We start from the raw sequence: 16226 nt of genomic DNA, 5'->3' as shown, positions 1-16226 counted from the left end.
GAGGAGGGAGGGGCGGGGGTTGTGTTGCCATGATATGCCAATCACAGACGCATCGTGCCAACGTGTGTTTTATTTATTACTCCTTCTGTGTCTTGATATTCCTGGTCAGTGTTGTGGTTCAGGTGTACGATGCTTTGGGGGGAGGAGGAACACACACGAACACACACACACACACACACACACACACACACACACACACACACACACACACACACACACACACACACACACAGCATATGTTGAGATTTCAAAGCTAGCGAGAGCTCATGTTAGTAACCCTAGCGGTATGCCTTTTTATGCAAGCGTGCGCCTTCTGTGCCACGCTGCAGCCGTTAGTTGTTTGCCCTCTGTGTGATGCCAGCCTTGAGAGGAACGTCACAACAAAACGGAACAGAATACGCGACAGAAACGGGGGCGTTCCGAAACGCCAGTTGGCTGTTATTGAGGTAGAGGTTTACATGTAGTACTGGGGGTTGGGGAGGCCATTTGGACTCATTTGAGGATTTCGCTGCAAAATCTTGTTTTTGTTGTAATAAAGGGAAACTGTATTGGCAGTACACACACACGCACGTACGCACACTTCACTCTTTGCACGAGCATCTGTGCTCTCTTGCTGCCACCGTAGCCGGGAGGGCTGGATGGATGATGGCACCCTCTTCCCTGGTGCCCGTTTAACCCCGGCACCCTCCAGATTCATCACACACACACACGCACACAACACACACATGCACAAAACTGCCTCCCGCTCGCTCCTACACATGTTTTTCGTGCCGTATCTCGGAGCTATAGCCAGAAGGCCACACACACACACACAAACACTAGCCCATACACACATTCACTACTAGCACACATGCCAAGCACAACCCGTGTTCCTTTGCTGATGGGGAACATCACCATGTCTTTTCGCATCTTGTTTTCACACCCATTGTATACAGTATGTATGTATCCCTTCTGAATAGCATAGGATCGGTTGTAAATATGCACATACCTGGGGCTCTTGTGTGTGTTGGATGCACTTTTTATTGTTCATGTTTAGTATTGTTGCAACTGTTGGAGGAAATCTGTTTTTAACCGAGAATTACTACCGTTGAGTAATGTGTGATGATTTACTGTTGGATAAAAGCAACCGCTCCATGCGTTCAACTCTGCCATCATTTCCCTCTAATGAATGCCAGTTTTAATTTAGTCCTTTTTTCATTTTCCTTGTATCTGTTTTGTTGTTTTCTTCTCCCTCCCTGCCGTTTCCATCGCTGATTTATCATTTTGTTTAGCATTTCAGATTGGCCCACTTCCAAAATAACACTGACAGTTATTCAGAGGGAGGAAAACGCACAGATCAAAACCAGAAGAGTGGGTTTGTAGAAAAATAGAAGGTAAAGAAAAGGAGTCTTCATTCATAGCCATTAGAGACGTGTTCCATTCATCTTCAGTTATTTCTCCTTCCTCTCTCTTTCCGCCTCTGCATTGTGCACAGGCTGTAGAGACCCCCCCCCTGTCTGAATTAATTTGTGCAGTTAACAACCAGGGTGGCTAGGAGAAAGCAACGGTATGGAGAAAAGAGACAAAAGACTAAAATACGTTATGTTTACCTACTCCTGCTCATGGCCCTGAGGCAGCAGACAACATATTCTAGACATGTTTTCAGTCTGTTTGTCCACATGCACTTGTTTACCTAGGTGCACATGTATCTGCCTAGTGCTGGCTCATTAGAGTTGATGTCTTGTTCTCTGTTCCACTAGCACTCCTGTGAGGCCGAGGATTAGCTCGCTAGCATTATCCTCATTGACCAATGACCCTTTGATGTGTTTAATTAGCCCTGTGCGCTTGTTGCTACGTAGCATGTCAAGTAGCTCTTTACTCACTGCGAGAGCTGAGGTGAGTTGGGTTTGTGTCTTCCTGCACGTGTGCTAGGGGACGTCATTTCGGTGGTTGTTGTTGCATTGGGTATTAATCAGCTGTCTGCGAATTGGAGACCACCTTTAATTGATCCTCCGATTATGGGTTAGAATTGACTGGTCGAGGGGGCAGTATGGAGAAATCAGACCAGACAGTAAGTCAAAGGATTCGACTGTCACCTCTCTGAAGTCATTGCCTTTTTATCTAGTCAAGGGAAACCAGAATTCACTTTCTTTTCGCCCTCTCTTCTGCTCTCTCTCTGTCTGTCTTGGCGCGAGCGCCACTATCTTTGCCTCAGCCTTGAGGAGTCGTCTCAGGGGAGGGCTTAGCTTTGGAGCCCTCTCTTTTTTTTTTTTCGTCTTCTTTTACTTCCTCTTTTCCTTTCTCCTGGCCCTTCCTCTTCCATTACCTTCCTGGGGCTCAATAGAGTAGCAGCCTGCTGTTGAACTTATGAATTACTCCAGCAAAATGGGCTAAAAACAGAAATAGAACTCTGTGTGTGTGTGTGTGTGTGTGTGTGTGTGTGTGTGTGTGTGTGGCGGTCTCTGTCTCTCCCTCTATTTAGTACAAGCCTAATGCCTTACCTTTTGTGCTCATCCACCACTGTGTGTGTGTGGCTGTCTTCACTTGCATTGTGTTTGTGTGTGTTGCCATGATTGAAGGAACACGTGAAGGGGGATTAATGGGCAATACCACGCATAAAAACACAAGGCACTTCCAGCGGCTGTACAGCAGGCAGAGAGACGCCTGGAGCCGTCTTAGCCGTTTTAGTGTTTTCCAAAGACTTTAAGCGGAACATGGACTAACAAGGCCTTATCTATCAGTTCCTCTGCCCTTCGGTTTGCAGAGTGAATCACAAAGGACCCGCTTTAAGTGTGATGTACTACCTGGGACCTCCACAGGGCTTTTTCGTTGTCATGGTTATTGAGTGCCTGCAAGCTCCAGGGGAAATGGGCGGTGATGTCGGGTGGGTGGGTGGGTGTGTGGTGGGGGGGGGGGGGGGGTTGGAGTAGGAGGAGGGGTTTGCTATCTTAATTGCTTTCTGTGAATAATTTCAAGCCCCTAATTTGGCGGTGATGGCGGTGGGTGCCTGCTTCTTCTGTGTTTATTTATCCAAGCCTTAATTGACGTGCATGACATTAGCCGGGGCAGTTATTGCGCATGTGATTGCGCATGTGGGAAACAAAATAAAATTACTGTAATCATCGCTCAGATATGGATTATGAATATGCATCCTCAATTGTTTCGCTCTCTACGTTTGGCGGGGCTTTTGGCGGTGAACGCGTCGAGCCACTCTGCCCGACAACAGCCCCTGTTTCCTTCTGGGCCGCTCTCGCCACCACTCAGCCCTGATGCTAGTGGTGGGAGGGTAAATAAATGAAGGGATGACCGATCAGGTCCAATTGATTAGAGCCTTCCTGTGCTAACAACACGTTGGCGTGCAGCAGCCGGAGAAATCAGGCACCGTCGCCCTGATTGATGGTTTCAATTGGTCTGTGAAGAGAAGTGGTTATGTGCTCGGGAAACTGCCGTCCAAATTAGCAGCAGACACGTTAATGTGAACTGGTCTGTTCGTTTTGTCTTTGTTTTTTTACAGGCGGAAGGAGAGGACAATCTGAAGAAGATGCAGCTGATGGAGCTGGCCATTCTCAACGGGACGTATAGAGACACCAACCTTAAGACTCGTAAGCATACCCCCCACACACACACACACACACACACACACAAACACAACCTAAACGCTAGGGCTGCTCGATTATGAAAAAAATCATAATCACATTTATTTTGGTCAACATTGAAATCACGATTATTCCAAACGATTATTTTTGAGTTTGAAAACATGATGCATTTATTCAGCATTTCTCTCCAAAAAAACTTTGTAACTTAAGAAGAACTTAAGCACTAGAAACTTTTGAAATTTCTATAAAACATTTAATAGATAAAATAAATGTACAAAAAAATCATATATAATCTAATATAATATAATACATATAATAATCTTTTCGTGCAATTACATTATTTTGGAGATCCTTTGAACCAAAAATCAAAATCACAGTAGAAATTAATTAATTAATCAATTAATTGCAGAGCCCTACTACACGCACAAGAATAAGTTTGCACGCTGTTCATTCTGCCTTCACAAATGTATCACCCTGACAGGAGTACGCGGCCACGATGACAACATGCAGATACGTTCAAGTCCTCGTTACTTAACTTGATCCTTATTCTACAGCCCGTCGCACACCGACACACACCGCTAATCATTCCAATGTGTTCATTGGCTGAAGGCACCTGGGCGTGCTTCAGGGCCATCCAATAGACCCTTGATGTTCAGCACACAAATCCAGTCGAGTACACCGTCAAATGTCTTGTCTACCAACACAACCACTCACCTACACACCATCGGAGCATCATACACGCTATCAGAACATCGTACACGCTATCAGAACATCGTACACGCTATCAGAACATCGTACACGCTATCAGAACATGGCTCAGGTCCATCTTTCTCTCGGACGCTCTTTCTCTCCTTCCTCCTTCCATCATCCCTCTCCCCTCTCTCCCTTCCGCTGCCATGCGGATCGCTTCGAGACAAGCTGCGCTGTCCCCTGATTCCTGCGTTGCTCCAGTCCGATCCACTGTCTGCATGCCAGCCGCTAGTTTGACGTTCTGAATGTATAGTGCAGCTGTTAAACATTGTGTCCATCCACAGTCTGAAGACCGCTTAATTTACCCGATGCATCCCCCCCCCCCCCCCCCCCCCCCCCCCCTGCCAACGCAGTCACCCTCTGACGCATCTTGAAATCAATTCAACCAACTGAACGTCATATCAACATCTCATGATGATGACGATGAACAGAAAAGTAATTTGTTTTAAATATGGATCATTTCGTTGGATGGATTCTGGGTTTGGGCACAATGTTATTTGCTATGAATATTTCAATGTTTACAACTCTTGGACGAACACGTCCGTGGAGTCCAGTGGCTGTCTTATGCGCACAGGACGCAGCACCTTAGTAGCCAGCTATAGATCCAGAGGGCCTGGATTTGGGGGAATGCTGGGTGTGGGCGCTGACACACTACTGAGCTGTCAAGAATGCACAAAATCCTTTTTCATTTTCCATTAAATTTTGTGTTGTGTCCAGCACAAATTCACTTCAATCCATATGAGAGTGGTGGGGAAACTGTCGCCAAATTGGATTAACATTATTGATCGTATTGGCAATAATGATATGATTGGGCATAAGGTAGCAGGGTTTCCTCTTTGTGATGGTGTCATTTCTGCTGGGCATGCTGTAATACCTGTGCTGTTGTCACCCTATGCCATTTCCAGTACTTGAATGTGTAGCTATTAAGGTGATCGGTATGCTTTCAATTATGGCCTTGCTGGCATATTGTGCTTGTGTGTGTTTTTATTTTTGTTTTTTGATTTTGCTACGCTGTCTTTTGGTGCTGTAGATGTTGGCTTCTATGTTCACCACCATGATCATTGCATGGATTAATTTTCCCTTTTTGCCCCTCCCCTCTCTGTTTCCTCTCCTCCCTTCCTTTGACCTTTCACTCTGGCTATTCTTCATCTCAAATATTAACATCCACAACACTGGAACGTGTCTCCTCTCTCTCTCTGTCACTCTCTTTATATGTCTCTCTGTCGCTCTCTTGGTATCTCTCTCTCTCTCTCTCCCTCTCCCTCTCTCTCTCTCTCTCTGTCTGTCTCTGTCTCTCTCTCTCTCTCTCTCTCTCTCTCTCTCTCTCTCTCTCTCTCTCTCTCTCTCTCTCTCTCTCTCTCTCTCTCTCTCTCTCTCTCTCTCTCTCTCTCTTCTTGCTTATGGCAGCCACTCTTGCGTTTTCTCTTGCAGCGGCGGCGGCGGCCGCTCAGGGCACCCGCCTCATAGCCGGGCCCCCGGGCCAGGGCATGCCCCCCCAGGGCATGCGGCCCCCCACGCCCGGCGGCCCCCCGCTCATGAACCTCATCCGGCCCCAGATGACGGCCATCATGCCCAACGGGACCCCCACCCTGGTGCCCCCGTCCCCCGACGGCGGCATCATCTACACCACGCCGTACGACTACCCCTACACCCTGGCGCCCACCTCTTTGCTGGAGTACCCCCTCGACCACAGTGGGGTTCTAGGTAAGAGGCCCTGGGGCAGCATGGGTGCGGCGCCAGGCTTTAGCCAGCCCGGACAGGAGGGCTTGTTTTACCCCGGAGGGGTGCTCGACGCGGCTTCAATGAGCCACAATCAGGACTTGTTTAAAGGTAAATATGTTGTGTCCACCTGAGGAGTGTGTCTGTATGCAAAACTTGACCCCGGGGGGGGGGATGGGGGCGAGGGGGGGGATGTGGTGGAAGCGGTGGCCACTCTGGCAGAGTGAGGATCAGCTGCACGGCTCGAATGGACTCAAACACACACATAGGATGGTCATCCAAAGGTAACACCCGCCTTCTTGTTAGGGACCTACACTACGTCTGAGATATATTTTAGAGAGGAATGAAAGACAGGGATTGCTCTTTTTAAGCAGGGTTGTTTTTCCTCTTCTCCCTCCCTTTTTTTTGTTTTGTTCTTCTTCCACTTGCCAAACGGTTCCGCTCTCAGGTGTTTTGTTCAGGCCGTCTGCGGTGTAGTATGAGGGGGCTGTATGGGAGCGCCCGGCCTGGCTTTGCAATGAGACACGGCCGGGGCGGCGGAGAGACGCGCTGGCGTTCACAGGCTGGCTGCTCTCTTAACCCCCTCCATGATCTGGCCTCCAGGCACGGCCAGTCTGCCAGCAGATCCCCACGGATTTCTGCAGCTTTTAAAATTATTTCCCTCCACTGTTCTCCGCAGGAAGGCACGGATGCCTGGAGAAAGTGCCTCTCGCTCTCGCCATCTTTCTGACTCGCTTTTGGTCTCACCCCCCCCTCTCCCTTTCCCATTTTCTCCCATAGCTGTTTTGTTCCCTCTTTCTCTTCCTCACTTCCTCTTCTGCTTGTTCTGAATCTTTTGCGCTCTCTCTCGCTCTCTCCGTTCCTGTTCCCTCCTTAGCTCTTTTTATTTTTATTTCCCGCTGGGGACATTCGTTCAGTTCCTCCATGCTCCCCTCCTCCCTCCCTCCCTCCCTCCCTCCCTCCCTCCCCACTTGTCCTCTCCTGTTGTCTTGGTTCCCTCCTCCTTACTCTGCTGACTCCTGCTTTTCCTCCCCGTTCGCTTCGAGTTTATGTTCACTGAGGGTCTGTTTCGTCTGATGCGTCGAATGTAGAGCCTCCTTGAACCGCAGAAGACGATCTATCAACGATCTAATCCAAAACCCAGCCATAGTATGTAGCTTTTATCTGAGTCGACTATTCCCCCCCCCCCCCGCGAGGTGCATCATCAACAGGCCTTCGGGTGCTGAGTGGGGAGTCATCAGACACCCACGTGGTACACCCAGGTGTAGGGGGGATGCAGGGACAGCCGGGAGAAAGAGGGAGAGACTAGCTTTTCTCTCTTTAACTTGCAGGGTACAACGGCTTAGTGCATTTTATTTATTTGCTCTATCGATCGGTGCCTTGAGCAACACAGAGCCCTGCGGAAAACACACACACACACACACACAGACAGACCCTGACGGCTGGCCCGGCTGCATGTGCCATTGTATCTCGCCACTGTAGGTTTCGCTAAGTAACAGGAAACTCCCGGCCATCTGCTGCTTTGAATTGAAACAGAGGAGGAGGTTGTGTTGTCCCCTGCCAAAACCTGTGAAGCGACAAACGCGCGCACACTCTCCTATTGACTGTATTCCATTCCCTACGTGCACACGTACCTCTCCCTAGCCTAGCCTAGCCTAGCCTAGTCCGGACCAGCCTAAGACCACCCATAGTCCGGTGGTCTTCGCTATGAAGCCAAAAGGCAAAAGGCTTCAGACACTGGTCGCTGTGATTTCAGGTTATCATCGCATCGCTTCTTCGTCCCCCTCAGGGATGGAGGCTGACTCAACCAGTCCGGCATCTCAAGTGTAGATGTTTCCATTTAGCGTGGAGGTGTGGTCCGCCGCTCGGGGCCCCTTCTAGCCCACCCACACCCTCCTTGCTGCGACTCGATTTGCGATTGTTAAGTTGGGGTTACACCCATAGTATTACGCAAAGGCTTGGATATTCAGGGAGGGTCGAGACACAAGCCTTGGAGACGTTGATGGCGTCACTGTGATGCAGGGTTCTGTTAGTATAACAGACATCACGAGATGGATGGTGGCGGGAGAAGGAAATCAGTGTTGACACACATGAGGGTGGGAGGATGGGGAAGGCAGGGAAAGGGAGAGAGCAAAGGAGGAAGGGGGCTCTGAGAGAGGCAGGTGGTGTCTGGCACTATTCCATTGCCTCCAGAGCTCTATTGGACTTAGCCAACCATTCAAAATAAAGGGACGCATTCTCCCCTCTCTCTGTACATCCCACAGAAAGAATCACACACACTTTTTTTTTTTACCAGAAACAGCCCAGAGAGCCTGCACGATCCACCGCCCACCCCATCCCCTCACAACTGTGTCAAACCCTAAGCACTGTGGAGTTTTAGTACCTAAGTTATGCATTTATAAATATTAAGTAAAACTCTGAAAGCGTTTAAATATATATAAATTGTTTTATATCAAAGCATTTTTTCTAGATAAAAAAAGAAAGATCTGTATTGTGTCTTATGTGTATCATATTCTGTGAGATAGTATTATTATTGTTTTCTGTATCATTGTGTAATCCATGCGAGCAGTGTTAATAATGTTTTTGAAGAAAAAAAGAAAATGTGAATGTGATGACGTGTGCCAAAAAAAAAAGATGAAATGAAAAATCAAAAACATGTGATGTTGTTTTTCCCCCTCCTCAAAGTGAATGGAGGTCTAACCTTTCGGACCTGTTACGATCTAGGTGCAATGGCTTCTAAAGTGAGACGGCATGACTCTCGGGTCCATCCTTACCAAAGGATTGTGACCCCTGACAGAGGTCAGTTTAGAACCCCATGCCCGCACACTGCTACACTGACACACTGCAATGTTACAGATATGCCTTGATGCCTTAGATAGACCAAACAAAAACCTGTACTACTGTGTAACGTTATCATGGCCATGATTCAGTCGGTCATTTTCCCCATATACACACACACACACACACACACACACACACACACACACACACACACACACACACACACACACACACACACACACACACACACACACACACACACACACACATATTTCTAAGTCACACACAAACACAGACACACACACACTCACACTCACACTCACACTCACACACACAAACACTAGTTAAATGGTCGTGCGGCGTGTTTTGTTTACATTGACTACTTTTTTTAGTGCGTTAACTCCATTCCTCGACGCTCCTGCACCGCGCCTCGGTTTGGTTTTCACTCCAACCAGGTGCAGGCAGAGCGTCTCGGCAAGCATCGTTTAAGCTTTTTAGATTTTATTTTTTTATACTACGTTCCTCTGATGGGAGAGGAGAGCCTCCTGAACCAGGGCAGGCCAGCCCTTGCTCCCTCATACATGATTTATCTCCTGCACTTATAAGGAGCAGGGGAAGTAGAGACCTCGCTGTCAACCCAAAAACCCATTCGACCCAATAGGCAGATCAGTAGTAATCTACGGTCCTGCCAAACTCTCGTTTTCCCTCCTGAAACAACCATTACGGGTCCTTTCTTGTTTTTATTTATTTTTAATAACGTAAACTGAGGTAGCTCGCATTTTTTCCTTAGTGTATGAAAAGGACTGCAGAAAAAATGAAAGCTAAAGAATATTTATTTTGAGCTTTCAGTTGTACAACGAGGTACTGTTATTTTTTTTATACCTGAGCATTTATATATAAAATGTATTTTATTCCTGTTGATATCTATCCTAAACAAAATAAATATAAAGAGGACACAGCGATTCATCTATTCATTGCACATATAACACTAGTCACTGGTTCCCATTGCATAAGTGAACTAAAGCTCTTCACCACTAATCACACTTGTTCGTAACTTGCATTCCAAATCAAAACCAAACTAAACACTAGTCATGTATGTTTGACCTTTCTTCGCTTCCGTTTGTGGGTGCTGGGGGCCGAACGTAGCGCTTTATGTTTAAAACCTACCAGCGAGCTCGCTCGGGGCGGGGCTTGATAGTCGGTCTAAAGACACGCTCACGATGCTTGCTAACTAGACAAGCAAGGGGTTACAGCGCTTACTAGCCGGGGTGATAGTAGCCGACTGGGGACACAACATCAGAGATTGCATTCATTTTATTGTTAAAATGATGTCATTCTAGTCTCTCCTTGCTGACACTAATATCCTTTCTATCTTTTTTTTTCTGTTTGTTTGTTTATTTTGTTTCTAACCCACCTAGCCGCCACCGGCAACTAACACATGACCTTCTGACCTCTGAACTCTTCACCCAATGACGAGCCGTCCCAAGCCTGCCTGCTGATCAGTTAACTGGTAATTGCCTTTTGCTAGCCCTCTCGGACGCAAGTGAGAGAGAGAGGAATGGGAGAGAGAGAGAGAGAGGCACCTGCCCATAGTTACCCTAACCATGTTTTGACAAAGAAAACGAGAAAAAAGACACAGAAATCTTCAGAGGAAAACGCCAACATATAACAACCATAACCACCCTACACGCTCTCTGTGTGTCGAGTTAAATTCCCCTTCCTTCTCTTTCTTTTTCCTCCAACCCCGGTGAGTCATATACTCGGGTGAACACATATTTCACTCAGAAGTCTGCACTGAATTATATAGCAATAAAGACCAGCACCCCCACCCTCAAACGCGCACGCAATTAGGTGACCTCACTCAGATCCGATCCCCCCACACCACACTCTTTTATAATGACCCCCGTCTGCACCCTATTCCCTTCAAACAAACCCCCCACACCACCCCTCACTTCTACACCCTACTCTGGAGAAAAAAGAAATGGATGGAAAGAGAACACACACTCACCAACATGTTTAATTTCTGTCATTTTTGTTCACCAGTAGTGCTGTTGTTATTTAGCTCTAATGATATGCTGACACATTCTGGGTGTGCCTCTCAAAGGAAAAAAAAAAAAAAAAAAAAAACGGCCTGTCCTTGTTTTCTTTAGTTTTTGTTTTAAAAGCATGGCTGAATTGATTGCAGTTGGAGCTTTTTTTTTTTAATTATGATTTCTGTGTCTCTGTTCTACTGCTCTTTTTGCTTTTATTTGAATTGTCCCATTTTTTTCCACTTGATTTTGGTCTCTGCTGTTAAAAGTTTTTTATTGTAATCTTTTTGTTTTTCTGAAGGATTAGCCCCAGACATAAGGTGATGGGTTCAACCTTTTAACAACACGCAATCTTAATGTTGTGCTGTGCAGGGAGTCCTAGAGGCAGTGGGAGGGGGGTAGAGGGTGTGTTAACTATAGTATAGTGAGCGTAGGATGTGTTAGCTGGGTCGCGGCCATTGGAACATAACCATAACTACTTACGGACTAATGCAACCCCCGCAACCCAAACAAGTTCCATGATATAGTGCCTAAATGAAACCGAGAAAAACATCTAATTTACGAGCTGTGATCAAATAGACAAAACAAGTATTATATTAAGTGTGCGTATTTAGCCAAAGGGTTTTTTTTCCCCAAAAAAAATATATCTCTCCAATTCTGTTATCTTCTCAAAGTTTTGTTTGATGATTTTAGAGTTTGTAATGGTGTGATGCCTGCATTTTTAGTTTGAATAGACAGTCGAGGGTGGAAAAGGTTTCCTTCCCTATTTGCTTGAGTCTCTCCTGAAGGGACAAACATGAATTTAACACTAAGCCAAGACGCTACTTAGCAACAATATGTTTCTGGATGATGGGAGGGTGTGTTGAGGAGGCTTAAGTTCTGTACATACAAACTCTTTTATTTAGAGTTCAGGCTATTGTTTTAAGTTTTTGCATCCACAACCACCACGCCAAAAGAGTTTTACTTTTTCCAAGTTTTCTTTCCGCTTTTCCCCCCCTCCCAGACTTAAAAGTGAATTATGGGCTTGTTAACGGATTTTCAGTTGTTCCCTTGTTCAGGACACGTAAGGGTGGTCCAGTACCAGTCACCCTGTGTTAGTGAAATCCAACAAATTCACAAATATTTTAGTGACTTTCGTACGTATTTTCTTTTCAATTTCTGAAACAAACCGACTGTCAGTAAGCGCATCCACAATGTGTCACACACCTCTGTGATGATAATCCTTTCCTTAATAATGTTTTCCCTTAACTTTTCAACAACAACAAAAAAAATAGGATGTGAAAGCCATGCCTGCCTGTTTTGAATTGCTTTATACATACCTGTTAAATATATATAAAAATGTAGATAACTGTCATTGCATATACAAATACAGAGGTGAACAAAATTAGATAATTTTACAGGGTGCTGGAGAAGAGAACAAGAAATCTATTTTTGGCAAATTTAGCTTTTTATACTTGCAGTTAAAAAAAAATTAAAAAAAGAAAAAAATGCTTAAAAGGTGTAGAGGGAACGTTCAAAAACACTGTCCAGGAAAGAACGCTGAGATAAAAAATAACAAGAGATGTCAGAGGAATGCTGTTACCCTAAATTTTACTGGTGAGGGTATGAAGACCAAAACTCATACTGAGGGAATTGGCAGGATATAAAAAGCCAATGAGACAGACGCCCGGAGAGGATTAAAGCGATCAAATCAAAGTGCCTTATCAACAGTTGTTTCAGTTCTTCAGAGTATTACGATCATCTTCAATAATATCCAGCACCAACCAGAATGGCGCAGAGAAGGATGACTTGTGTTAAAGGGGGGGTATTTATTCACTTTTTAAATTTAATTTGGGACCCATCTTAGAAATTCTTTGGAAAATATTACCAAGGGATGGGTTTCATCAAATTTTAAGCTTGAGGATAACTTGTAGGCATTTCAGAGTTATGCTTTTCCATCACAGAACATTTGGACTCTGTTGTATGGGAAAGCAAGAACATTAGAACGGCCTTGAGAAAAATTAACCTTTTAAACTGGACGGCCGTTTTAAACTTGGTTGAATACCCCCCTTTTAAGCGCTCCCGAGAGTTGTGCAGTGTAGCTCCAAATAAGTTGGCACTATAAGAGTTCTATGCAAAAAGAATTACCAGTCGATGGACCAGCTGAAATATGTGCCATGGGTTTGTCTTCCTGACCTTGTTTTTGATATTAATTTATTTTCTATATTTTACTGGCCCGTGTTAATCATGTGAGCTGTTGTCGTCCTCGTCTTTTGGTGACTGTGACTTTCCTCGTCCCAAGAGCAGATCCAACTGCCACAGTAGCACTGCAGATCAGCCAGGCCCCGTTCTGATCATAAAATGGAGAAAAAAAACGAACAAACTAAAAATCAATCGTGGAAAACAATAAAGGTTGGTTGGCCCCTGACTTAGAGGAGGAAGCTTAAAGCCGGTTTCACACCGCCGCGCGGCAACTCGCCGCCTCCATTCATTTCAATGAGGGAAGGGCGGCAGAGGGGAGGCGGTTACAAAAGCGGCTGTTGACCAAGAAGCCGTTGCCGCCCACGTGAACGCGCACAGATTCTGCCCTACCGCTCAGCTTTCCCAGTGTTGAAACTTTCGGCGGCGGCAGCAGCAGCCGCTTTTGAAAACGCCTGGCCCTTCCAAGGGCGTAGGAACCGGGGGGGACGGAGGGGACGTGTCCCCTCCAATATCGGAGACACCTAAAAATTATACCGGATCTGTCAGGTTTCAGATATGTGTCCCCCCCAATGTTAAACTCATCCCTACGGCCCTGGGCCCTTCACACCGCCGCGCTGAACCCTCCGGCAGCCAGGCGGTTATAAGGGTGGCTGCCGCACGGCGGTGTGCAAACGCCTTAAGTTTGTTTTACGGCTTGTTTCAAACTGAAACGCATGTTGAAGGGATCTCCAACACAGTGTTTAGAAGTGGCAGCGACTATTAATTTAGCCCTGGGATATATCAACTGCAGGCGAGTCGACGTGCCCCTGAACGTAGCTCTAAACAACGAAATTCTCGCAAACACACAGATTCTCTGTTGGAACAATTAGGAGTTCATCGCAGGAGAAGGTGAACTCGACTATTAAAATATTTGATTGTACCAAAATTCCTCACAAACACCAACGCGGCCATTGTCTGTTTTCTCAATGATTTATCCCCGGTTAGGCTGTTACAGATTCATTATTTTTCCAGTATTATGATTCTTATTCTTATGAACCTAGTTAAAAATGCAATATTAAAGTTGAGCAAGAGATGACAATTCAGCATTTGACAGTATTAAGAAAATTCCCTCTGCGATGTTACACCATGCTGTATCATTCTAAAAGGCTTGACAAGTCCATCAGGTGAATGAGGGGACTCCATACCTACTGTATTCTCTCTGGCCTGCCTACCACATGTATGATAATGTAATTAACAGCATTGTTACAGGTTTATAATGTATTTTTCTAAAAACTCATTTTATATGTATATTAATCATTTTTTTTGATGAAATACACTGCAATGATTATTCTTCATTTCTTTATAAAGCCCTTTCCCCCCCCACCCCCCCCTGCTCTCTAGATCTTTGAACAACTGTCTCTCTTTGGAGAGTATTGCCTTTCCTGGTTATATTTTGTTTTAATTTTCTTGCCAGTTCCTAGCTTGTTCAATTCATTAGCGACTATTTGTTTTTTTCTTGTCATAAGTATTTTACATGCTTGCGTTTAGTTTCCATGGTGTATGCTGTTGTTTTTTCTTATTAACCTCTTGCCATTTTATTTTAATAAAACATTCTCAGTAAGAGTTTTACTAACTTGCTGATATTTTTGTCTTGTGTTCTTAACCCATTCTGTGAATGTTCTACCGTGGTCTGGTTTCCGGACTAACACAAACATAATTGGTGTCTGGCCCCTTCCAACACACACACAATTACAGCCACACAAAGACACCAGCCCATGCACACTCATACTTAGACGCATGCACACATGTCATCCTACATCACACACACACACACACACACACACACACACACACACACACACAGCCTAACTGAAAAGTGCACGAGGTGATATCTGTTCCTTGCTCATGCACTCTCGCCTATGTTGCTGGAAAATAATAATCTGCTGTCACACTTCATTCTTCCCTCCACCACCCCCTCCCCAAACCAAATCACCTGTAACAACCCCCACCCCTTACCCCCACCTTGCGCTGGTGTCCGGGACATCTCTCCGCCTGTCCGTCTGCCCTTCTGGGATCCGTTGCAATCTAAAATGCAGTCACTGTGTGAGCTTGCATCTCAACCCTGCTTAACAGATGAACCATTTACTTTGGTCATTTCCCACTAATCACTGTTCACGTCAGAGAGCTGTGACCATGTGGCCAGGTTCACTACATATCCTGTATCGGGAAAGGCATAATGCTGGCATCTGGCGAGCCAAACGATTATTTCGTCCGGGAATCCTCTCCCATTTACACTTAGCCAGAGAATACAAGGGCAATCGTGTGATGTCATGCTAGTACAACAACAAAAAAGGATAAAATCCACTCTCGTGGACTGCCTCACAGGGCAAAATTATTGAAACACTGCAGTCTGAATGCGTAGGCCTATGCCACTTCTGCAGTGCAACAATGTGAAGGGCGTTATCTCTTCTACGTGCTCTACATCTAGGGCTTAAGCCCGGATAGCAGCGTGAGTTGTGTTGCCATCTGTTGTGTTTGTAGAGCACTTCCCTCCCTATAGCCTATGGGCTCGCTGCCATAATGGGTAATACCAAGCCATTTGGGAGTATTTATAATGCAAGAAGAGAAATGGCATGAAGCTCTGCAATGTGTACTGCTGTAAATAGCTTTCACATAATGCCTCCCTTTTTATTAATATAGTAGCATTGAGTGGGACCTTTCACACACACTCGTCGACTGTTAAGAGATTTCATTTAAATTCCAATTATCCACCAGGTTCCAAAATCTTCCCTCTTCGAACCCGTTTCTCCACTTTGTATCCACTCGTCGGAGGTGTTGACACTGACGCAAGCAAAAAATTAACACCATTAATCTGCTGTGCCACTTTAACACACTGAGAAACGCGTTTAACACACTCTGAGGTTTAGGAGTCAATATGTACAAAATGGCCTTAACATTCTTACTCATTTTAAATTCTCTGTAAATATTTGTTGTTGTTTTAAAGTGTCTAACAACTAACTTTCTTTTGTCTCTTACTCTCGTCTGAAATTAACATTTCTTTGTTTGTTTACATCTTAAAACTGCGGTGTCGTTCTCCATCTAACCAGCAATCAAGAGCCGGCCAGCCTGCCTAAACGAAAACTATTTTGCCATATTTATTTCTAATTTCCTTCTCCTTTTTTTTTTTTTTTTAAAATATGATTATTCCTAC

General features: G+C 45.3%; 1 protein-coding gene across 5 annotated transcripts in view; it reads left to right on the top strand.

The window, feature by feature from the left end:
- qkia (QKI, KH domain containing, RNA binding a) overlaps positions 1-14653 on the top strand; it is a 69784-nt gene extending 55131 nt beyond the window's left edge. The window contains exons 5-8 of one of the 5 annotated variants that reach the window (XM_079752384.1): positions 3494-3581; positions 5757-6155; positions 8730-8843; positions 10244-14653. In XM_079752384.1, the coding sequence (XP_079608510.1) occupies positions 3494-3581; positions 5757-6155; positions 8730-8843; positions 10244-10260 (618 nt within the window). In that variant the 3' untranslated portion in view covers positions 10261-14653. Of the gene's footprint in view, positions 1-3493; positions 3582-5732; positions 6156-8729; positions 9087-10243 lie in introns of those variants that run through there. The other 4 variants (XM_079752386.1, XM_079752385.1, XM_079752383.1 and 1 more) reach the window with 4 other exon arrangements.
- Positions 14654-16226: the final 1573 nt, after the last annotated feature.

Source organism: Pollachius pollachius, assembly GCF_949987615.1.
Source record: "Pollachius pollachius genome assembly, chromosome: 15".
Lineage (NCBI taxonomy): Eukaryota > Metazoa > Chordata > Actinopteri > Gadiformes > Gadidae > Pollachius > Pollachius pollachius.
The sequence above is the reverse complement of the archived record's forward strand: the minus strand, read 5'-3'. Positions and strand labels throughout refer to the sequence as shown.